Source organism: Myotis nattereri, assembly GCF_964212035.1.
Source record: "Myotis nattereri genome assembly, chromosome: 5".
NCBI classification, from domain to species: domain Eukaryota; kingdom Metazoa; phylum Chordata; class Mammalia; order Chiroptera; family Vespertilionidae; genus Myotis; species Myotis nattereri.
The window spans coordinates 36,326,213-36,351,745 of record NC_138080.1 but is presented as its reverse complement, the minus strand read 5'-3'; the positions used below and the strand labels follow the sequence as shown (position 1 = coordinate 36,351,745).

The 25,533-nt window shown below is 48.6% G+C and overlaps 1 protein-coding gene across 1 annotated transcript; it reads right to left on the bottom strand.

The window, feature by feature from the left end:
• Positions 1 to 420: 420 nt before the first annotated feature.
• On the bottom strand, positions 421 to 22,304 carry LOC308520218 (uncharacterized protein C8orf74 homolog; the record flags this gene model as incomplete). The annotated part of the gene is made up of 4 exons (XM_081092745.1): positions 421 to 669; positions 3,624 to 4,027; positions 20,651 to 20,843; positions 22,257 to 22,304. 4 exons carry the CDS (start codon positions 22,302 to 22,304, stop codon positions 421 to 423), a joined length of 894 nt encoding a protein of 297 aa, XP_080948871.1.
• Positions 22,305 to 25,533: the final 3,229 nt, after the last annotated feature.

Here is a 25,533-nt window from a genome sequence, read left to right as displayed (position 1 = left end):
TAAACTGGACCGGAGGGCCGGAACAAAAGCATGGATGGAGTGTTTGTGTGAACTAATATAAATTCAAAGTAAGCATCATTACATAAAAGGGTACGGTCTTTTTTTTTTTTTTTAGTTTTATTCATTTCAAACGGGCTGGATCCGGCCCGCGGGCTGTAGTTTGCCCACGGCTGGTCTAGACTCAGGCTTAGTAAGGAGGGGATGTTTGCTTGCCCACCAGGCACAAAGCTCTGTGCTTGGCAGAGAACAGCCTTCTTATTTGGGTTAGATTTTCAGGTGGTAGAAGATGGTTTCCAGAAAGAAGATAGAGATAAGATGATAGGTATTGTTACATTTCTTTTAATCACTAGAAATCACTGACCTATTGGGTGCTGAGCATAATACCTAATACTTCCATAATCGTCAATGATTGTTCCACAATCAGTCTTTAGATGCCTTCTTGCCTTTTGCTTTCTTTGCTTTGCGTGCTTTGTTGATCTTAAGAGATTCATCTTGGCCTAGCTGGCCACTGATGGAGAGTGGGAAAGGGATAGGAGCATTGAGATTTAAAGTCTTCTTCTGAAGTTTCAGGTCCAAAATATCAAAAGTTGTCTGTATCTCATACTGAAGCAGCTCTTTCAGGCAATTGAGCTGGATGTGAATGGCCTCGTTGATGATATTTTCTAACTCCTGGAAGAAACGGAACATGGCTGGTGAACAGGCCTCAGGGGAAGGCCTCTGTAGATAAGGTTCCTCAACAGAATCCAATTGTCTCCTCTTACTGAGTGCTAGCACCTTCCATTTCCCTCCACCCTTCACCCTACTCTGCCCTGGGAGGCCAACGTATGAGGGCAGCATCAACCGGCTACCTTAGCTTTTGGCTTCTGGTGGAGTTCCACCAATGGGAGGTTCTGGCAGGAGATCTGAGTGTGGGAGGAGAATAAGGTCTCTCACCTTCCTCCCAACCAGCTCAGGGTTGGCCATATCTATGATCCTCTGCCTACAGCTAGACCTCCAGCAATTGCTCCTTTTCTTCTCCATTCTGGCCTATTATGGTGATCACCCTATTTGAGTGTGTCATTTATTACTAACATTGTTCTGGAACCACAGGCTAGTGCCATATCCCCTGCTTTCTGGTCAACACAAGCTCCATTTGGATATCATTCCCCTTCCTTTTTCTCCTGCCCTCATCTCATTCCCACATATCAAAGTTTTAGTAGCTTCTTTGAAGAGGATGGGAAATTTCTTAGAGAGTGGAGAAGTCCCCCAACCAGCCACCCACCATCTGCCACCTTAAACAAGAGACCTTCTCTGTCATTTAAATCAGGATTGCAACATCATGAAATCCTGGAGACATGAACTATGTAACTATTTTTTCCAGTTCCCTGCTCAAGCAGCCAAATAGCAGTTCATGCCTGCACTGGGGGTGTTGGGGACATACTTGGAGTATCCAGTTGCCTAGCAAACATTTCTTTGTGATCTCATATTTTAGCTCAAAATCTCATGGAAAATCTTACATTTGTCCCAGAATATTTCCTTGATTGTCTATAATAATAAAGTTATAATATGTTGATTAGACCAAAGAGCCAAATGACCTTCTGGATGTCATTCCGGACATCCTTCTGGATGAAGCCATGGCGGTGGGGGCCAAGGCAAAGGCAGTTAGGGGTGATCAGGCAGGCAGGCGAGTGGTTAGGGATGATTAGGCAGGCAGGCAGAGGCAGGTAGGGGTGATCAGGCAGGCAGGTGAGTGGTTAGGGGTGGTCAGGCAGGCAGGCAGAATGGTTAGGGGTGATGAGGCAGGCAGATGAATGGTTAGGAGCCAGCAGTTCCAGATTGCAAGAGGGATGTCCGACTGCCAATTTAGGCCTGATCCCATAGGGATCCCGGCAGTTGGACATAGCCTGAGGGGTCCTGGATTGTGAGAAGGTGCAGGCCTGACTGAGGGACCTCCCCCATGCACAAATTTTGTGCACCAGACCTCTAGTTTTTATATAAAAATAATGTTCTTCCCTAAAATCCTTAGGAAAGATTGTGCTCTAAGAAGATGCACCATGTTTATTCTATGGTGTTGAGTGTCCCCAGCTCAGGCACACCACTAGGGGCACACAGCAAAGGGGACCCTAGCCACAATCCACCTGGCAGAGACCAGCAGCAAAGTGATTGAGACCCACAGGGAAGCTGGGAGGAGCAGGGAGAAACAGCTGTGTGTGTGTGTGTGTGTGTGTGTGTGTGTGTGTGTGTGTGTGTTGGGGGAGGGGAGTGGTGTGGGTAGGAGTTGGACAGGAGGTATGCCCTTCTACCCATGTCTTTGCCCACATAGTCTAGAGCAAGATTCCTGGAAGGGCATGGATCAAAGCTCCCACTTGGGTTCTGTTGGTCCTCATTGGATGGATTAATGCACTAAGATTATGTAACAGCCTGATGAGCTATTTACCTGGGAGACTTAACTTTAGAAGAGTATCATTCCTTCTGTTGTATTTATTGTTCTTTAGAGATTTTTTCAATGTTTTATTTGGAAACTTTCCAGGGCCATTTACTCTTTGCCTGACAATTCAGAAATCCCTCCCTCCCCTTCATTTTTGTTAATCCTCTCCCATGGATATTTTTCCATAGAGGAGGATGGAGGGAGGGAGGGAGAGAGAGAGAGAGAGAGAGAGAGAGAGAGAGAGAGAGAGAGAAAGAAAGAAACATTGATATGAAAAAGGCAATCAGATCGGTTGCTTCCGGTACATACCCGACCTACACCCCCACCGAACGTGCAACCCAGGTACATGCCCTGACCAGGAATCAAACCTGTGATCCTTTAGTATGTGGGCTGATGCTCTACCACTGAGCTACACTGGCCAAGGCAGAAACTAAAGACCCTGTGACTTCAATGCCACATCTGGTTATTACCCCTCATACATGTGTACATGTACACACATATGCACATATCACATGTCTGTGTGTTCAAAGATGATCCAACAGTGATGATATCAGTGCCTATGTATAGCTAAAAGTGAGTTTAGACTCTGCCAGGGCCTCAAGAAGTTGACTGCCCTGAGGCCAACCTAGTCGCCATTTATTAAAGAGCTGGTCACTGGAGACTCTGGCTCCTGAAGGGCAGCTCAGTTTCTTAGATCCACACCCCCCACTTCTTTACCCACCTCATTGCATCACCCACTCTGAGCTGTGTGACCCATGGCCCTTCCTTTGTCATCTCCACCCAGGCCTCGTGGCAGGCAGACAAAGGGCCCTGAGAGAATCTGTGGTGGTTCAGAGCTTGGGAGTCTTTCTGGGTAGAATATGTCACTGATTCCTGATGCAGTGGAAAGAACTTGGACTTTGGAGTCTCCAGGCCTCAGTCTAAATCTAAATTCCACCACATGCTAGCTTGGTGACCTTGAGCAAGTTGATGAACTTCTCGGAGCCTCAGTTGGCTCATCACTAAAATGGGAACCTGAATTGTACCTTATAGGCATGTTTCATGAAACATGCATGCAAAGCGTGTGGCAGATGGTCAGTGACTTGCTGTCCCTTTCTGCCCCCTCCCATGTGTGCAGACAGTCGAAGTCTTGTTGGTGCCTGGATGTTCTCTTGGTAGGAATGAATGCTTGCTCATGGCAGGTGAGCAGCATCCCTCCTTGCAGGCACAGCCTTACCTCTCTCTCCAGAAACTGTTTCTGCTGCACAGTCATCTCTGAGAACTTCTTCTGCAGCATGTGCTCCTGCTCCAGGTGCAGCGCCTCCTTCAGGAGCAGCACGTTGGTGCGCTTCTGCACCTCGGCCATAGTGAGCTCAGCCAACTTCAGCTCAAGCTTCCACAGGTCCCTGTCCTTGCCCTCAGCCAGTGGGAGGGGCTGGGGCGGCACACACACCTCCACGTGGTTGACGGTCAGGTTGACTTCTTGGTCCCGGCCCAGGACATATTGGTAGAGTCTGTAGTGGCGGATGAAGGTGTTGTAGAAGTAGTCGCAGAGGGCCAGCAAGTGGGTGGTGTTGAACTGCCCCTGGTAATCTCCAAGCTTATTCCTCAGGATGGTAATGGCCTCGGTGATGGAGCAGCCTATGGGCAGAGGGTATGGGCATGGAGTGAAGCAGGGGACGGTTGCATTGATGGCTTGACCAACATAGGCTCCGAACCCAGGCACTCTGACCCCAGAGCCCATGGGGTCAGAGCCTGCCAGCTATTTTATATTACTATTTATTAGCTTTCAGAAGCTACCAGATGTACTACATTTCCCTTCTTACCTTGGATTCTTGGAAGCTCAAAGCCAATTTTATGTAATAACATTTATCCCATTGTTTTCTTATGTGATTATCCTTCTCCTTTGCTATATTTTTACTTTTAATTCAAAGCCTTCCTTCAGCTGTGCCTTATATTGGTCCCACTTCAAACCCTTTGGGATGGAGATGAGGGTGTAAAAAAGGGAGTCTGATAAGAGAGGAGTGTGAGATGATTGGAGAGATAGATGTTATATTGGAGATTTGTGTCACAGAGTTATTAGGCAAATACTGTTTGTACCACGGAAACATCAGCTCTGTGGGTGGGGCCATTGGCATCCTTCACAATGTGAAAGTCCAAGTCCTACGGGGGTTCATCCATCTCTTCCTTTTGACTTGGTTGCCCCCTACCTCCTCCTGGCACACCAGCCTCAGCCTAGGGTGCCCTGCCCTGTGCAGGACTCACTCCTCAGGAGTGCCAGTTTCCCACAGAGGCCTCCTGAACCACCCAACCCCACACTCCCTAGAAACTAGTTCTTTTGCCATATCAAGCAAAAGTTAGAAGTTAAGTTTAGTGAAAAGAATGTTTAAGAAATCAACTTCATCTGGAGGTGAAAGAGGGAATAGGGAGACTAAATGGTGATTAGAAAAAAAATAAAATAAAGAAAAAATAAAAAAAGAAATTAACTTTATCAATTGTTTTGCTAGAAAAGTGACAGTTTCAACTGATATAAGGTTTGTTGCATTGCTGTTATTATTATGTATTTATGTAAATTGCTCCTTTTCACATTTAACTTGACAATTACAATTTAGGTAGGTAAATAAATTACATTAAAAGTTACTCAGAAAGTATAGTTACAATATAGTTAGGTTAGATATTGATAGCTTTTCATTTTTAATTTAACTTAGTCATCCTTAAATTTTATTTAGTCATCCTTAGCCCTGAATTGAATACAAAGAGTAAGCTTTCTTTGTGATTAAAGCAGATGCTGTACACATCCAGTGTGTAATCAGATGTATAGATTATGGCATTACAATTTGATGGGGGTGGGCAATTAGAAAAAAATGTCTGAAAGATCCCCTCAGTATGACCCAGCAATCCCATGTCTGAGTTTGTATCCAAAGGTCACTCTGTCAGGCTCTTGAAAGGATATCTGCATTCCCATGATCACTGCAGCATTAGTCCCACTCACCAAGGTATGGAAACAACCTAACTGAATGTCGACGGGTGAACGGGTAAAGACTATGTGATACACACACACAATGGAATGTTATTCAGCCATAAAAAAGAAGGAAATCCTGTCATTTGCAATAACATGGATGGACCTGGAAGACATTATGCTAATTGAAATAAGACACAGAAAGACAAATAACTGTTTGACTCACTTAGATGTGGAAACTCAGAAAATGGAAATCATATCAGCAGAGAGTAGAATGCTGGCTGCCAAGGGCTGGGGGTGGGAGAAATGGAGAGATGTTTGTTTGTCAGGGAGGCCAAGTTCCAGTTACGCAGGATGAGCAAGTCCTGGAGATCGGCTGTGTAGCGTAGTGCCTATAGCTAGCAATGCTGTTCTGAGTGCTTGAAGTTTGCTGAGAGTATATCTTAAATGTTCTCACTACCAATGAAAGTGGTAACTATGTGAGGTAGTGGATATGTTAATTAGCCTGAGGGTGGTTATCATTTCATAGTGTATATCAAATGTCACCTTGTACACCTTACATATTTGTGAATTAATGGCAACTGGAAATTATCCTATCTAATAAAAGCATAGTATGCTAATTAGACTGGGCATCCTTTTGAACATCCTTCTGGAGGACCTTCTGGATGAAGCTGGGGCTGCGAGGGCCGAGGCAGAGGCCACTGGGGGTGAGGGCCAAGCCCCTTGCATGAATTTCGTGCATAGGGCCTCTAGTTTGTTCATAATATGTCAATAAAGCTGGTGGAAAACCACACACAAGAATATTTTTTAAAAATTGCTCTTGAGGAAAACAACAGTAACAGGTTAAGCTGCTGCCTTGGCCTGCGTGTCAGTGTGAGGTGCACTCTCTCCCATCTTCTCATTTGTTCTCACAGCTTCTCATTGTGCCTCAGAGATGAAGCCTCAATGACAGCCATCTCTGCATTCTTTGGTCTTGTTCTGGGAAATAAGCCAGCCAGGTTGCTGATCCCGGGGACCTCTTCACCCCTGAACCTTTGGTGGGGAGGGGCCCAGGGCCAGCAGGAGCCCTATGTTCCAGAATCAGCTGGAGCTTTCTAAAAACACAGAGCTCCCCGGCACGCACACACACACACACACACACACACACACACACGCAAGCACGCATGCACACATGCACAAAACACATATACATCAGCACAAAAATGCTGATTCCAAGCTGGGGACTGGCTTGGGAATTGCCTCCTAACTTTGATCAGTGACCCAGATTGAGCTAAAGAACTCAGACATTGGCACACAAGGACCACTGAGTCATCAAATGACCAACTGCAGGAGGATGGTGCCAAAGGTCCCAAAGGCCCTAGTCTGACAAGTGACCTTGCACGTGGCGTCTGCCCTCAGGACCCTGGTCCCCTCACTAGTGGTATGGCTGCTGGGTCCCTTTCTGCACACATGGGAGCTTCGTGCTGCTCAGATATGGTGGGCATTTTGTTCTATTCCTCTTTTTCTTTGGGAGAGAGGTGGTTAAAAGGGACAATATGGACTCTCTTATTCTTATGGTGCTCATTTACATTATACAATTACAGAACAAGTGCTGAGGGCTCCTCTAAAGGCAACATGCAAGTCAGTGCCCAGGGCAAAACCGGGCTCCCACTCAAGTGCAGAGAGGAGGAAGACCAGGCGGGGGAGGCGCTCTGACCCCGGATGCTGGGGGCTGGTGCCAGGGAAGGTTTCCTGCAGAGAGGACGCTGGAGCCCAGAAACAGGATGAGTTTGGCAGAGATGGCATTCCTAGTGGAGGGACAGACGGGAAAAAGGCTAGAGGCACACGGAGTACTGTGTGGCTGTGTGCATGTGTCCCCATGGCTCAGGGCTCCTGGGAGGCAATGCTGGAGCCCGGGCATCGGGGCTGGGGGCCAGGAGACTTGAGGTCTTCAGTTTGCAAAAGGCAAGCATGTGTAAGGCACATGGAAGAGCTACACTTCATCCCAAAGCCCGAGCTCATGGAACCCGAGGATTTCCAAGGATGGGCTTCAGGACCCGTGGGACCCCCAGGAATTGTACTGTCCCGGATTTTACATGCGCATATGTTTCTGGGGAGAGTGTGCATAGGGCAGTGGTTCTCAACCTTGGCTGCACATTAGAATCACCTGGGAATCTTTTAAAATCCTGATTTCTGGGCCTTATCCTCCGGAAATTCTGTTTCTTTGTTACTAATGTTGTGGCCCCACCCCATAACAAAGAAACAGAATTTCCAGAGGATGAGGCCCAGAAATCAGGATTTTAAAAGATTCCCAGGTGATTCTAATGTGCAGCCAAGGTTGAGAACCACTGGCATAGAGAGAATCATCAAACTAAGAACCACAGAAAAGTTATGAACCATAGCTGAGAGCTGCAGAGCCACTCAGAGGTGTTAAGATGAGACGTGAGAGGTCAGACGGGTATTTCCGAGAGATGGTGGTGGCACCTGGAGGCCAAAGGGAAGACCAGTGAAGGCATCCCAGGGAGTGGGGGCAGGGTGAGGTCACCCGTTTCTGATCATCAAAGCTGGAGTCCAGGCCGGCGTGGAAATGACTGTATCGATTTTGTCAGGTGAATCATCACACCTCTGGGCTTTGTGGAGGTTGAACTGCTGGAAGGCGTCCTATTCCTCCCCCAGCTCAGCCGGTAGCTCATGGGGCTGGGTCACCGGCACCCCCCACCCCCATGACTGCCTCGCCATCAAGGCCAGCCCCTAGCATTCTCTATTTGGCCAGCAGCCATGCACTCGGCTCAGGTCTGGTCCAAGGTCTCCAGGCCCAGCAGTGCTGAGCGCCCTCAGTGTGTGCCTGAGCTCCCAGCTGCCCAGCATCCTGGAGGAGGCCCCACACTGGGCGTGGGCTGTGGCCTCAGCCTGGAGGTCATGAAACACAAGTGGGGACCTTGTCCTGGGTCAACAGGGAAGGAGCCCTTGGACATAATTCTAATGCTCAGCCCCAAGACACTCGGGCAGGCCCGGTTTTCAGCTGGCCCATGAGACACACTTTCCTGGCCCCCAGACCACTCTCCACTTGCCGCAGGCTGAGAAGTCTTGATGACTAAGAGGATTAAGTCTCCGGAGAAGCCTCTGGCTGCCAGGTAGACAGATCTGTACCTGCAAGTGGTTCTTCAATAACAGGGAGTGGCCTTCATTTGCATTGGCTGCTGGGAACTTCCTGAAGATGGTCCCCAAGCCCCTGGAGGCCAGCACCTGCTCGGGGACAAGGGCAGTGAGCAGGGAAGAGCGGGGGTGGGTGACAACACCAGACACTCCAGAATCGGGGCAAAAAGGCACTGGGCATGGACCAGGGATCCTGGGCACCCTCCCACTGCCCCTCACATTCAGGTCTGGGGCTGGAAGACTAACAGGGGCTGCTCCTTCTGGGTGGGTGTGAGGGGGAGGATCCAGGTGCCACGGGTGCCCCCTGACAAACCAGTTTGGTGCCCCCGCCTTGGCTCCCAGGGGAGGAACCAAGTCAGGTCACAGCCTGGCTGGCTTACCTTTCTGAATACCTGAGCGCCTACCAGGGCTGACCTTAGATGGTGGGAAGCAGACCAGAGCACAGGGCCCACCCCGCCATCCCCTCCTGTGGCCTGAATGCTGCCCCTCGCCCATTTTTTTTCTGCTCTTGGCAAAGCCCTGACAAACTCATTCACCCCAAGGTGCCAATGACAGTGACAGCTCAGAGGACAGGTGTGCTTTTGAAGTAGCAGATGACTCTCGTGTAGGGAGTGCCCTCTGTGTCCCTCAGGCCCTGGGTCACCACAAGCTCCACCCCTCCCGGCTCTGTGAGACAGGTGTAGCCATCATCCTGAGTTTATCTAAGAAAGAAACCGAGGCTCAAAAAAGTGAGGGAATTTGCAAATGGCGAGTGGCAGAGCGAAAATTCAAACCAGGGCCTGACCCAGGGACGCCCGCCCCTTGCAGCCATCTAGCTCCTGGTGGCTCTGTGCTCTCTTTCCAGACTCTTGGAGGTAGATACTAGAATATGTTGGATCAAGAGAAATTAAACAGAGCCTGTAATATGCTAATAGGCTCAGAAAAATGTGTTCATAGGCCAGAAAAGGTTGAACATATGCCTGTTTCTCAAATTTATTTTGAGTTGAATAGTCTCTTGGGACCAAGGAACATATTTTGGCAACTATTGAGCTAGTTAGTCCTTTCATCCTACAGATGGGAAACTGAGGCCCAGGGAGAGGCAGGGCCTTCCCTAAGGCTCATTGTGACAAAATCAGGACCTGAGCTCCAGCCCAGGCGTTGGTGGTCTAGGGCCTGTCACCACTCGCACTGTGGGGAAGGGACTGGTTTTGATTTTCATCTCTGCCCACTGGCCCTGAGGCTTCTTGGTCGGTCAGAAATGTCTCTGAAGGGTGGGTGGGGGCGCTGCCTGCCCAGGGGAGGAATGAGCTAGGTGAGGAGACATGCATCTGGTTCTGCTCTGGGAAGTTTGCTCTGTGGCTGCCCTCCTAACCTCTGGCCTGGACCCAGGCAGGAGGAGCCTGGGGTGAGAGCTCGAGCGCCCTCCATGTCCTGCAGCTCCTGCCTGTCCCAAGGTGTCTGGGCTGCTGGCCTCCCCTCCGTCCATTGCAGAGCAAGCAGTTCCTTGTGGAACACCCCTTTCCAGGTGTGCCCATGGTGCAGCTGCCTGGTGAGCTGCAGGGAGAGGAGAGTGGGTGTCTGGTTTGGTCTGACGTCCATCTGCACTGCCTGGGATTGGCCATGGGAGGAGCAAACTGGCTGGATAAACCTTCCCTGCTGTCCTGTGATCACGGGACCAAGGATCCCATAGCACTTCATCTTGCCAGCCACATGCTCTGTTCTCAGCCACTGTCCAAGGTCATGTGAGCCTGGGGCAGCCCCTGGATTGGAGTTGACATTGATGCTGGGGGCCATTCTCAGAGCTTGTGTGGGGTGCTGGGTTAGAGTCCAGACTGGGAATGCAGACCGATATGGGCCCACATGTTGCTTCTTGATCACTTGCACAGGTTATTTGCTTCTGTGGGCATTAGTGTTCTCATCTGTGAAATGGAGGTGATAACAATGCACATCTCATAGCATCAGAGGAGGGCGTGTGTGTACAGAGCTTCCCACCATGCCTGGGACACAGTAAGCCATCAGTTAGTACCGGGGTCGTCATTTTCAATATTGTGAAGAGGCTACTAGCATTTCAACTCCCCAGGGCTGTGAATTGTTCGGGAATCCACCGATTCTTCCTGGTCAGAGAGCTCAGCGCACTGCTGAGCGAGTCCTTACTCTTCCCCATCCTCTGGCCCAGGGCTCTGGACACTGGCTGGAGAATGGCTGGGGGAGTGGAGCAGGATTAAACTGATGGGTGGGGCAGGAGGGGCTTGTCAGAGGCAGAATAGGAGCTATTAGGCAGAAGGCTCAGAGAGACAGATTTCAGTTCAGCGGCAGGAAGACTTTCTAGAAAACAAGAGTGTTGTCCATGGAGTGACTCTTACTTTGAGCAGTGAGGAGGCATTTAGCTAGAGAGAGGATTCAGTGGTGGTGAGGTGTGGATCAGGTGACCTCCTGGGTCCCTTTTGACTCTGAGTAGCTATAGTGACTTCCAAGAATCTGACAGTTCCTCAAAGCCATATAGGGGAGCGGGGGGCGTGTGGGCCTCCTGGCAAAGCTCTGCAGCTGTCTCAAGCTTGGCAAGGGGAGCCTGATGGTAAGCCTTCATCACCATCCTTGTCGTTAGCATTCCTGAGATGAAAACGACCAAGCCGTCCCATCGTGCCAGGGACAGGGCACATCATAGCTGTACCTCATCCCCTTTGATGTTGGGATCTTCAGGAACCAGCATGTCCAACTGACCGCAGGAGGACATGGGAAGGTAGAGGTAGGGAAAGGTGTCACTCCAAAGGGCTGGAAGTCTGGTCTCAAGGGCACTGGTACCATCTGCCCACACACGGGTGGCACCTCCAGGCCAGAACACATTAGCCAAATGGCACAGTTCACCTTCTCAGCTTGGCCTGTACACTGGAGCCACCTGCTGGGGGTCAGGATCTCAGGTCCATGTTGTGAGCAACCCCAGGTAACCCAGTTAGGAACCCAGCCCCCAGGTGTTCTCCCTGGTCCCACCAGGTTCTCAGCTCTTCCTGCTCCCCAGCAGCCTCATGCCCCTCACTGCAGGGTGCTCTCCTGGGCCACATGCTTCTCAGGCCTTCACGTGCCCGGTGTACAGATCCTTCTGGTGAAGATGAAGGTCATGGGTGGGACTCATGCTTTGCCACCAGGCAGTCCTGGGTTCAAATCCCAACCTCGCTTATTGGAAGTGCAACCTGAAGGAGGTTATTTAAAGTCTCTGAGCCTTTAAAGCAGTGGTTCTCAACCTGTGGGTTGCGACCCCTTTGGGGGTCGAACGACCCTTTCACAGGGATCGCCTAAGACCATCAGAAAACACATATTGAATATATAATTACATAATGTTTTTTGTGGATTAATCACTATGCTTTAATTATGTTCAATTTTTAGCAATGAAAATACATCCTGCATATCAGGTATTTACATTACAATTCATAACAGTAGCAACATTACAGTTATGAAGTAGCAACGAAAATAATTTTATGGTTGGGGGTCACCACAACATGAGGAACTATATTAAAGGGTCGCGGCATTAGGAAGGTTGAGAGACACTGCTTTAAAGGAACTTCAGATAAAGTTCCTTTATCTTTAAAATAATGTGTATGTAATCCACAGTGGCCAAGACATGGAAACAATGAAAGTGTCCTGTGATAGAGGATTGGATAAAGAAGAAGTGGTCCATATACACAATGGAGCACTACTCAGCCATAAGAAAGGATGAAATAGCGCCATTTGCAACACATGGTTGGACTTTGAGAACATTATGCTAAGTGAAATAAGTCAGACAGAAAAAGCTAAGAACCATATGCTTTCACTTGTATGTGGGATGTAAAACTGAAACTTACGAACACAAACAGTGGAGTGGTGGTTGCCAGAGGGAAGAGGATGGGAGGGAGAAGGTGGACACATGGTGCAACACACAGATCTTGTAACAAGGAAACCCACACATGAAACCTATATGTTCATGTTGACCAATGTCACCCCAATCAACTTAATAAAATTTAAAAAATGCTTATGATTCAAGTTCGAAGTAAGGATTACTGATGATGCTATGTGTACAAATGCCAGGCTCTATAGTGCCCCCTGCTGCAGGATGCACAGCTGCCTGGGAAGGTTCAGGAAGATTTCTATGGCACAGTCTTGATTTCTGGCCTACTAACTGGTTCAGTCTGCCCTGGTAAGCTGTGATCTCACTCAATGCTATGGGCTGACTTATGGTGTCCCCTCCTCCATTTATATGTTGAAGTCCTAACCCCCAGGACCCTCAGAATGTGACTATACTAGAGATAAGGTCTTTAAAGAGGTTTGAATTAAGGTTAAATGAGGTCATGTGGGTAGGCCCTAATCTGATCTGACTGGTGTGCTTATAAGAAGAGAAGATTAGGACACAGGCACACGCAGAAGGAAGACCATGTGAAGTACAGAGTGTGAGGATGGCTGTCTAAAAACCAAGGAGGGAGGCCTCAAGAGAAACCAACCCTGCTGACACCTTGATCTTGGACATCCAGTCTTCAGAACTATGAGACAATACATTGTGGTATTTGTTATGGCAGCCTGAGCAGGCTAAAATGCTCAGGGAGGTATCTCTGAAATGATAGTTGCCCATTTGCCCCAATAAATGCTCTCCCAAATTATCAATCAATGGCCTCTGTGGAAGATTCCTCTAACCATCAACAAAGAACTTGCCTCCAAAGGCCCCTCCATCCAGGTTTAGTGTGAGGGGCATTGGGTTCATGCTGGGAAGGTGCTGCTGTTCTCTGTTCAGCCTGGTCCTGAATCACTGGAGGCTCCTCGACGTGGGCTGGGTATTTGGGGGTTGGCAGATAGACCCTGGGCATGGCCGTGAGTATGCCGGGTGGGGCCGGGGGTGGGGTTAGGGAGTAATCCCCTCCTTCCAGCCCCCAGCAGTGGGGGTGGGCGGGGTGTCTGCCTTCCACCCTGTGGCTGCCTGGATGACATTTCCTGGAGAATCAGGAGTGGCTGTGGGTGGGACTGCAGATACCAGTGCTGTGACATGCTTCACTCAGCACTCGCCTCGCCACCTTGTATGTCCACTGACCGGTCATCAAGCCCACTTCCTGTCAACCCCGGGAGAGCAGGAAAGGGGTGTTTCCTAGCCCAGACATCTAGGAGCATCAGAGAGAGGCCAGTGCTCACTAGACACAGAGGATGACAAGAGGCAAAAGCTACGAAGTGGCTGAAGAGATGGCTGGTAGATGAGTAGTGGTTGGGGGTCCTGGTAAGTGTTTGCACCAGCCTGCACACCTCCAGCCCTGAACTCCCTGCTGAGTGACGGCTGGGGCGGGGGAGGCTGTTTCTCCTCTTACCGTTCTGGCTGCAATGTGCCAGCCACAGACAGGAAGTACACCCTAATCCTCTGCAACTCCCCTAGGTGGAGGAGTGACTTCAGAGTCGACATACGCCCCAACATCTCTCTCCGTTCCTGGTCTTGGCAGGGTATGCAACACATCTGCCCTTTTCCTGAGATTTCCTTCCACCAGAACGGAGCTGGCAGCCTCTGTCCCTCTGTGCTGTGCCTGGTGACTTCATGATGGGAACTACCCAGGGCTTCCAGAGGCTGGCAGGGGAGGTGTGAGGGAAGGACTCATTCTTCTGGCCTGGGGTTGAGACCATAATGTCCTGGTGAGCCATTTGCCAGGACATGGAATCAGCTTACGCTTTTGAATAAAGGGCCACCCCTTCCCTCCTGATCCCAATGCTCGATTGGGAGGGAAGATAAGCTGAGCTGTGGGCTGTCCTGGCAGAGCTCTGATTCATTGTTGTGCAAACATGACTCTCCTTAAACGCTGTCTGCCAACTTCGTTATCTAGTATGCAAGCAGAGTTCAGCCATCCTTATCCCCAGATTAAACACACACACACACCTGGAGAAGCTACCTTCCAAGAGGAGTGACAGACCAGTGTGGACTTTAGCTGAAACAGAAGCTTGAATGTGAGTCGGTTGGCCAGTGGGACCCCAGGCTGTCTGTAACCTGCACCCCATGACCTAGGGAAGACGTAGCTAGATATGCAGATGGGACGTGTGCCCAGGAGGAGGGCAGGGAGGGATGTGAGATGGGAGGGACCTGACCTGCTATCTTCACCAGCCCTATCCGCCACTTAACAAGAACAGTGAGCAGATGCCTTGGGCAGGAATGCCTCCTTACATGTGTGCCCGAGGATGGGTCCCATGAGTGTTTGGAGGGTGTCTGGGCCACCATTCAGTCTGGTCTGCAGGGTGGGGAGAAGACAAGAAATGGCACAGACAGCAAGCCCCTGAGGGGCAGCATGCTGTAACTTCCAGTCCTGGACCACCGGCATCTGCTATTCATCCTGCCTCGCCTCCATGCATGGTGGACACATGGGAGCTGACATTAGCTGAGCACTTACTATGTGCCTGTCACTGGGCAATAAATACATTTTGCATGTCCTGTCTCATTTGATCTTGCGAACTGTCCTAAGAGATGGAGTTATTACAGCCTTCATTTTAGAGAAGAGGAAATGAAGGCTCAGGGCGGGAATGTTTGCAAGATTACACAGTAGTAAGTGTGGAGGTGGGATCTGAACTCAGATCTTCTGACTGTAGAGCTTGGTGGACTCCACTGTGCTGTTTCTATCATCATCTGCACACACAACCCTCAACGAAGTAATCCTGGGACAAGCCAAGCAACCTAACCTCCTCTCTGCATGCAGAACATATCTTCTCCATGGGCATCAAGATTTCGTTCATTCATTCATTTCTTCATGCAACACCTACTGTGTGCCACATGCATTATTTAACACTGGGGGGATGGCTAGAGGGGACAAAAATAAAGAAGGTATCGATGCCCTCTCCAGGGATTCAAGCCTCCCAGAGAAGGGCAACAAGAAAGGGGGCAGTGGTGGGGTTTGGGGTGAAGGGGCTCTGTGGAAATGATACAATATTAAGATGATAAAAGGCACAGGGGATCTCTAGTCCAACCGTGAACACCTGATGGTCACACTATGTAAGGCTGATTAAATATTTCCAGGGCATGCACTCTGCTTCTAGAAGACACACTTGGAGCATTTGACTAAAAGGTGTAAAAGGAAGACACAGCTAGATATGTGAAGGACTTCCTAACAACAAAAGCAGTGTACACAGGAATGCATTGCCTCAGAAGGAGGGAGCTTCAGGCTCAGATGGTTCCCGCAGAGGCTGGAAGAACCCTGTTGGCTGCTTGGGCTCCCTGCAGAGAGGGAGTTAAGTTTTCTGATCACCAAATCTTCCAACTCCAAGGTGTTAGAAGCCTACGAGACACAGATAGGCTGTGCTGGCAAGGTACGTGATACCAGAAACGCCGACAGCTCCAGTGCGATCTAATCTCCTCAGTTTGAAGCTGTGTTTGCATCATCACTGGCTGTTTTGGAAGGGTTTGGCCTGTGGAAGGCTCTGATGGAAACTTGAAAGAGCCCGCGCTCCCACCTGCTTGGGGCTGACATTTTTCTTCTCACTAGTCAGTGTTTGTTCTGGCCGTGAGCCACCGCAGAGCTCAACCGACGGAGGTGAACTCTGGTACCCATGCGCTGCTGTGAGCAGCCGGGAGTGGGGCCCAGAGGGATGCCAGGAAGGCCCCAGGGTGCGGGGGCTGCGGGTGGCAGGGGTGGGATGAAATTTCCCAAGAGCTCTGAAACCAGTCTGTGTGTAATGCTGTGTCTTGCTCAAGTCTTCAGACTGGGACCACTGGGTGGGAGCAGAGGAGTGGAAGGGCACGTGGTGGCTCCAGAAATAAAAGGTGGATCTAAGTGCACAGAAGATGTGTGATGGGAACACTGAATGGCTTGAAGCAGAGGAGTGATGGGATTTTATTTGTATCTGAAAAGAAATCTCTGTATTGTTTGGTGAGTGGGTGCAGAAGTACAACATTTTCAAGAGACGGAGCTGGGTTAGAAAGGGTGGTGGACGAGGAGGTGGTGAAATGTGAGATTAGGGAAGGACACAGGTGCTGATAGGACTGGTGGGCAAGCTCTGGGTGCATCAGGTACAGTAAGTGTTCCTTGAACACAAGTACTGCAATACCGCCACAGTCAACCTGATAACGGAGATGGTCCCTAAGTGAGCAACATAGGGGACAGTATACAGCATGGAGACACTGGACAAAGGGATTGATTATTCATGTCTGAAGAGGGACAGAGGGGATGCCATGAGATTTCATCACATTACTCAGAATGGTGCACAATTTAAAACTTAAAAATTGTTTATTTCTGGAACTTTCCATTTAATATTTTCAAACTGCAGTTGAATGCAGGTAACTGAATCCATAGAAAGCGCAACTGTGGACAAGGAGGGGGACTACCTTATACAAAGTACTCTTAAAATTCAACAACAAAGAAACAACCTGATTGGAAAATGGGCAAAGATCTTAACAGACCCTTCACTAAAGAAGATATACAGATGGCAAATCAGCATATAAAAAGATGCTTCAAGTCATATGTCACCAGGGAAATGCAAATTAAAACAATGGGATACCACTCTGAGCCTATTAGAATGACCCAAATCCAGAACACTGACATCAAGTGCTGGCAAGGATGGGGAGCAACAGGAACTCTCGCTCATTGCTGGTGGGGATGCAGCCCCTTTGGAAGGTGAGTTCTTACAAAACTAAAGATACTCTTACCATATGACCCAGCAATAACACTCCTTGGTGTTTGTCCCAAGGAGCTGAAAACTTATGTCCCCCAAAAAACTTGCACAGATATTTATTGGAGTATTATTCAAAATTGCCCAAACTTGGAAGCCACCAAGATGTCATTTGCAAGTGAACAGAAAAAACAAACTGTGGTTCATCCAAAAAAATGGAATATTATTCATCTCTAAAAAGAAATGAACTATCAAGCCATGAGGAGACATGAAGAACACTGACATGTAGATTACTAAGTGAAGGAAACCAAAATGAAAAGGCTACCGCCTATTGTGTGATATCAACTATATGACATCCTGAAATGGGCAAAAATAATAGTATGGAGACAATAACAAGATCTGTGGTTGCCAGGAGTTGGTTAACCCAGAGGGATGGGCGATGCGAACACTGATGAATAGGGAAGCACAGAGGATGTTTAGGCTAATGAAACTACTTTGGGTAAATGTCATTATACATTTGTCAAAACCCATAGAACGTACACCACCAATGGTGAACCCTAATGTAAACTATGGACTTTGGGCAATTATTATGCATCGATTGTAAAAAATGCACCACTTTTGAGGGGGATGTTGACAATGGGGAGGCAGTGTGTAGCAAGGTTTCTGTGGGAAGTCGCTGTACCTTCTGCTCTATTTTGCTGTGAGCCTAAAACTTCTCTAAAAAAATTAAGTATATTTAAAAAAATAGTACAGCCCAAAGCCATATAACTTATAGAGGAAAAGCTCCTTGACATTGGTCTTGACAGTGATTTTTTGGGTGTGACACTAACACACAAGCAATAAAACAACAAATCAACAAATGGGACTCCGTCAAACTAAAAGCTCCTACATAGCAAAGGAAACATTAACAAAATGAAAAAACCTACAGAATGGAAAAAAAATTTGCAAACCACATATCTGATAAGGGGTTAATACCCAAAATAGATAAGAAACTAATACAATCCATTAACGAAAACTCAAATAATCCAATTTAAAAATGGGCAAAATACCTGAAATGACATTGCCCCAAAGAAGATATTCAAATGGCCAACAGGTACATGAAAAGATGCTCAACACCACTAATCGTCAGGGAAATGAAAATCAAAACCACAATGAGATATCACCTCACACCTGTTAGAAAGGCTGTCATCAAAAAGCCTAGAGATAAGTACTAGAGAAAGGGGACTCATGTGAAGAAAAGGGAACGCTTGTGCACTGTTGGTGGGAATGTGAATTGGTTCAGCCACTATAGGAAACAGAAGCTCCTCAAAAAATTAGAACCAGAACTACTATATGATCCAGAAATCTTACTAGGGGGTATATGTCTGAAGGAAGTGAAATTACTGATTTAAAGAGATATCTGCACCCCCATTTTCACTGCATCATTATTCATAAGCGCCAAGACATGGAAACCACCTATGTGTCCATCAATAAATGAATGGGGAAAAAATAAATGAATGGAAATGTTATTACACACACACACACACACACACACACACCCCGAGGAATATTATTCATCCATAAAAAAGAAGGAAATCCTATCATTTGTGACAACATGATGAACCTTCAGGGCAAAATGCTAAGTGAAATAAGTTGGACAAAGAAAGACAAATACTGTATAATTTCACTTACATTTGGAATATAAAAGACTGAACTCATGGAAACAGAAAACAGATTGGTGGTTGCCAGAGGTGGCAGAGGGGGTCGGGGAAAATGGGGATAGCTGGTCAAAAGGTATAAACTTCTAGTTATAAGATAGGTAACTTCTGGGAATGTAACATACAGCTTGGTGACTATAGTTAACAATACTGTATTGTATATTTGAAAGTTTGCTAAGATAGTAGACCTTAAAAATTCCCACTATTAAGAAAAAAATTATAACTATGCATTTTGCAATATATATATAATCATTATTTTATACACCTTAAACTAATACAATGTTAATATGTCAATTGTATTGCACTAAAACTGGAAAAAGTAGTGCAAAGAAAATTTTCCCAAATTGGCCCATATAATGCTCATCATCCCAGAGTCTGTTCATGCACATTTCCTAACATGAGGACATTCATAACCATCAGAATCCCATCACCCTTGACATACCACTACCATCTAATGATCATCCCAGAGTCTGTTCATGCACATTTCCTAACATGAGGACATTCATAACCAACAGAATCCCATCACCCTTGACATACCACTACCATCTAATCCCCAGACCTCACTTAAGTGTCTCCAGTTGTCCCAATAACACCCTTTATAGCAAAAGGACCCAAACTGGGGCCACATGTCACATTTAGTGGCCACGTCTCCTCAGTGTCTTTGAGTGTGAACACTTCCCATCTTTCCTTGGTTCTCAGGACCTTAATGTTTTTGAAACTTACAGGAGAGGGACTCTGCTTAATGCCCCTAACTTGGTGTTTTCTCATGATCAGATCAGGTTCTGAGTCTTTGCTAGACCCATCACAGAAGGATGCTGGGCTCCTCTGCATCCTATTAAGGGGCACAGATTCTCAGTGTGTCCTCTTACTGATGACACCCATTTGCATCATTTGATTAAAGAGGTGTCTGCCAGGCTCCCCCCTTGTCAGAGTGTTCCCTTCCCATTGGGATCAGTAAAGATGTTGTGGGGAGGGTCTTAGAAAATATGAAAGCCTCCCATTTCTTGTTAAGCATTCCCCACTGGTTTTAGCATCTGTTCATGATTCTTGGCTGAGTATGACTAGGATGGTGACCATAGAAGGGGCTGCTCCATAAATTTGTTTAATGAATGAATCTGCATCTCACAGACCCAAAGGTCTACAGATGTGACCACATTCCCTTGTGCCAAGAACAGAGAGAGAGAGAGAGAGAGAGAGGCTCATACTCTCCTCATGAAGCTCAACACAGGGCAGGGGTTCCCTCTGTCATCCATCCATAGATGCTCCATCTATAATCTGACCTGCCCGCTACTCCCTCACCCTGCCAGCAAACTCTTACTTGTATAAGATTCCCTCAAGACACTCAGCAGAGCAAGCCTGATCTTGGGAACAATGAGCCATCTTTTAAGAGTACAATGGGAAGTCGATGAAGGATTTTAAGCAGAGGAGTGACACATTTGATTGATGTTAAGCAAAAACAAAACTAAACCAAAATTCTGAATTACGATCCTTCCTCTCTCTTCCCTAAAACAAAATTTGACTTCCCTCTGGGCCAACCCTAGCTACCCCAGAGGTATTGGTCTGATGATGAAATTCATGCTAAAGTGCCAATGTCTGACTGGGAAGCAAACACCTGGCTGCTGTGTGAACAGCTAGGAGTGGTGCAAGGTTTTCAGCCAGGGAGACTAGTGAAGTCTCAGTGAGAACATTCTCTTTGCTTTGCTTTCAAGAAGCCTGGACAGGGACTCCGCTGATGTGCATGTGGGAAGGGTAAATGCTGGGGGGGGGGGGGGGTGCGGTGAGGTGGGGGGAAGAAAGGGGCTCTCAGCTCTTTAGAGAGCTCCTGGGGCGGTGGACTGCAGGAGGTTCTGTGTGTCTCCCCTCCTCCTGCAAGCCTCCCCAACTGCTGCCCTGGAGGCACCATACCTTTGGTTTCCTTGAGCAGCTCATCGGTGAACTTGACCACCTCGACCACCTCCACCCACGGGAAGCCTTTGCCCACGGCAAAGATGATGCTCTCGTAGAGGGTATCCAGCAGGATGCTTCTGCGGGAGTCTCTCACTTCGTCAAACTTTTCCCAGTTCAGCAGTCTCCGGAGGTGCTCCCGACCTTCTGGTTTCTGAGAGGCATGGCATGAGGGATGGAGGGTGACAAGGGGGAATCAGGATCACTGGGCAAAACACTCCTTGGGTCCCCACATGGCTCCCTACTGTCCTGAAGAGTGACCAAAGAATGTGTGTCTGCCCGGTCAGAATGATGCTTTCATTTCTGGGCAGCACTCTCCCCCCTCCTTTCTGGGGATGCACTCTTCTTTCTAGCGCTGAGCATGCCTCTGAGCTTTCTCATGCTAGCCATGGCAGATCTGAGTCTGTAAACCTCCAGCAGGCTCCACGTCCTGAATCACTGTCCTTCCTTCCTCTTCCCTGAAACAAAACATGACTTCTCTCTGAGCCTACTTTCCACTAGCTGCCCCAGAGGTAAATTCATACTAAAGTGTCAATGACTGAGAAGAGGCTTGGCAAGGCAAGAAGGAATGTGTCTTGCTTGGTGTACCTTTTTCCCCAATCTATACGGGAGGTCCCATTTTACTTGAGCATTTGTCTGGCCCTTCCAGAAAGGCTCTTACAGATCACCAACAGATGGAGAAGAAACAAGTGCCTTGAAGGGAAGGGGTAAGAAGAGGCGTGGCATGGAGTGGAGACCCATGAACCTCGGAGTGTTGCTCCCCTGGCATGGGAGAAGGCTCTGGCTGGGGGGACTGTCGATGGAGGGGGCAGGATTGAGGGCTGAGTTGGTGCCAGAGAGAGGCCCAGGACCCTGTCCTCAGCCCCCAGGGCTTCCTGTCCCCCACCACCACTCTGCTCTGACCCAGTCAGCCTCACAGATGCCCAAGGTGGTGTCTGATGGGACAGCTCATTGACACACTTGGCTGGGACTCAGTGCCTGCACCCCTCTGTGGACAGCCCTGCTCTGGAAGGAGCTTGCTGATGGGTCCAGGCCCTATGGCTAGGATCCTCATCACTCCTTGTCACCAAATTAGTTCTGAGAAACCAAAGAAACTGACCTTTCCCTGCCTTAAAGAAACAGACCCCTCCCACACACACACACACATGTATACCATACACTCCTTACACACTTTGGCATACAATCCCAGAGGACTCCCAGGGCCCCGAGGCTCCTCAGGGAGAGGTAGCACCCCCTGTGATAGCCCTCAGGACCTCCTGGCCCTCCTGGGGCAAAGGCAGCCCCAGAGCCCACATACCCACCCTCCCCTCCCTCCAGCAGGCTCTGGGCATCAGAGGCTGTCCCCTTAGGCTCTGAAGACAGCCCCCAGCTTCAAGGGCTGGGGAGCCTTTGGCTGGGCATTCTAGAGTGGACACACCCATTGGGGGCCTCAGAGGTGGTGTCGGGAAAGGGGTGGTGTCCAAGTTGTCCATCTGAGGAGGCACCGTGAGGGGCCACTTCTCGCACGCACCTCACTGCTAGACCAGTCTGAGCAAACTTCCTTTTAAAAGGCATGTTTTCTCTTCACCTGAAGTTGGAAGACATTTTTCACTCCCTGGGCTGTTAAGAATGCCATTGCCCCTGCATCCAGTTGCTAGTGGGCCCACCAGGACTGACTCAGTTCCCAGAACCTGGGAGTGAGGGCAGGGCTTTGTGAGGTCATGGAGACTGGCTTTCAGGGGGCTTTTTTCCAGGCTCCTTTCCTCCTGGCCCCTCATCTCCAGCTGGGCTCTGGGTCTCTCCTTGACACCTGTTTGGGGACTCTGATCCCTTCCCCACTTTTAACATCTCCCTCATAGCCCATTTGCCTTCTGAAGGTGAGCCTTCTCAGGTTTCCCTGCAAACACCCCTCACCCCCATCCAACATATTCCCCACCCAAGCCCCATTCTCTTCTTCCTCCGGCAGTCAAGGCCTTGTCTCTATGCAAAGGTGCCCTGCATTTGTTCTCTTCACTAGGATCTGGCTTCCTCCTCACTTCTGGTCACTGCCGGTGACTCTGTTTCCAGCACCCTGACTTCGCTTTGGGGTGCAGGAAGGAGCTTGGCAGGGCTGTCTCCATGTGCAGTGCCCGAGGATCCACATGCTGAGATTCTCAGGGCTCCAATCTCTCACTCCTGGCTGGTTTTGTCCTCTGTCCTGGAAGCCCTGGTGTCCACTGGTCGCCTGAGGGGCAAGTCCTGCTCTCCCCTGCCTTCCCAAGTATAAACCCCAGCTCGGTGCGCAGGAGCCACAGTGAGGAAAGACGGGGGCATTGGCTGGGGTTGGTGGCTGAGACGTCTGGTCCTGGGGCTGCCTCCACTGGTACCTGGCCAGGTCTCCTTGGCTCTTCGGGTTTGAGACTGGCCAGGGGTTTCTGTCCAGGAATGAGAGCAACCAGGCTCTAGCTCTTGCCCCAGTAGCGGGAGGAGTAAGAGCGCCTAAGTGTCCAGCATCTGCCACCTCAACTACTCAGAGCCATCATCCCCGTGGGCCACATGACTCCATCAAGTCTTGTTCCACGGCCCACCTTCCTTACCCTCATGGTCATACTACTACAGGCCCTCAGCGCTCCTCCCACAAGAGGAGAGATTTGGTTAGGATCACATTGTCCCACCCCGGCAGATGATCAGAAACATGGGGATGGGGAGGGGGTGTCCTTTCCTGATTCGAGGCTGCCGGGCTCCTCATGCAAACTTACCCATTCGTCAGCAACTTTCACACTCTTGTTTATCCATGAAGGGGCTGAACATACGAAGTGCACCCCTGAGCAACATGTAGTTGCTATGTCGCGGGTCCCTTTCTGTCCTTGTCATCCTTGGTGGCTGCCTCTGTTGAACACATGTTTACTTCTTGGCTTCTAATAAGCTGTTCTCTCCTGGATGATCACCTGTCTCTCCACCCATTCCTTTCCCGCCTTCTGTGAAGGCTTCCCTTCCTCTGCTCATCCCCTACTTGTTAGAGCACTCCAGGGTCTGTCTGCATGCCCTCTTTTCTTTCTAGAGCACATATTCCTTTTTGAAAAGAAAAAAATATTTTTATTGATTTTTCTTTTAGAACGAGAGGATGGGAAAGGGAGAGAGAGAAACATTTATCAGCTGCCCCCTAATAGGGATTGAGCCCGCAACCTGGGCACATGCCCTGACCAGGAATAGAACCAGCAACCTTTTGGTGCATGGGATGACACTCAACCTCTGAGCAACACCGGCCAGGGCCACATATTCCTTTTGAAAATTCTAATACAGCTAGAACAGAACCTGAGATCTATGCTCAATACGTTTCCAAGTGCAGAGTACAGTGCTGTTAATGATAGTCACCCTGTTGTACACCGAACTCTAGAACTATCCATCTTGCCTAATTGAAGCTTTATGCCTCTTGATGAGCAACTCTCCATCATGCTCTCTCCCCAGACTCTGGAAATCACCATTCTACTGCCTGACTCTGTGAGTTTGACTAATTTAGATGCCTCATGGGAGTGGAATCATGCAGTGTTTGTCCTCTGTGACTGGCTGATTTTTTTCTATTGGGCTAAAATACACATAAGATTGACTTTTTAAATGAGTTCAGTCAGTAGCGCTATTCATGTTGTTGGGCAGCCATCCCCACCATGCATCTCCATCTCTTCCCCAACTCCCCAGCTGAAACTGTCCTCATTAAACCTGCCCGTTCTCCCCTTCCCCCAGCTCCTTTCCACCACCGTTTACTTCCTGTCTCTATAAATGTGAGTACTCTGGGTATCAGTGATAATGGATTTATACAGTGTTTGCCCTTTTGTGACTGGCTTCTTTCCTGGATGGGAGTGTTTGTGACAGTTCTTGTCCTTTGCTGCCATTGTATATGGGGCACACTGGGGCAGATTCTTTGATTTTTAGAGCTTTGGGCCATGAGGGACCACATCTTAGACATGATAGAGAGAAGAGCATCACCCAGAGTCCTTTCTGTCCCTTAGTGGGAATGTGAATATGAAAGCAAAGGAGTGTACTTATGGATGATGGGTAGTTCAAGAAGGTGGTTCCTGGCAGATACTGCTTTTGGTCTGTTCCATATTTATTCTCCCCTAGTCTTAGCATAGAACCCCAGTTTTCCCAAGGGCAGCAATGTGCACAGCCAAAAAACATGTCCTTGTCTCCCTTGCAGATAGTAGTGGTCATGTGACATAGCTCCTGGATAAGTTTTCCAGCCTTTGGAAAGTCCATTTGAACTTTATCTCTTTCTTCTGATTGGGAATGCAGAGGTGATTGCCGGAGCACCAGCAGTCATATTGCAAACACGAGAATGAGAATCCTATCCAGGTCCCTGAGGACAGACAAGGTCTGCTGCACCAGCCACTGGCTATTGACCTCTGCACCTTTCATGATATGATAGAAAACACACACACACACACACACACACACACACGCACGCACACGCACACACATCTTGTTAAGACACTGTTATTTGGGTTTAGAATTACATGTAGCTACCTACACTCAATCTCTCAGTGCTAGAGACATTAAGTTCTAAGACTCAAGTTGGGTCAAATCAGGTCATGAGATGGACCAGGCAATGAGGGGTTCTTGTTCACAGAAGTAAAGCGATTTGCCAGAATCAGGAAGTGGGGGCGTTTAGGTTGCAGGATATGTCCCCTGGTCACCAATGTGAGCTGCACGTCCGACTTCCTGTCAGGACCCTGAGAAAGAGACAGTCTGTCATCTTGGGAGACTGTTTTGGGCTGGAGGAGGATGGGAATTCTCATTAACATGAAAGGAGCCCATCAAGGACAAACCATCATGATGAGCCAAGATTCTACCCCATTGTGGACACTTCTCAGAAGATAAATTTAGCCTTT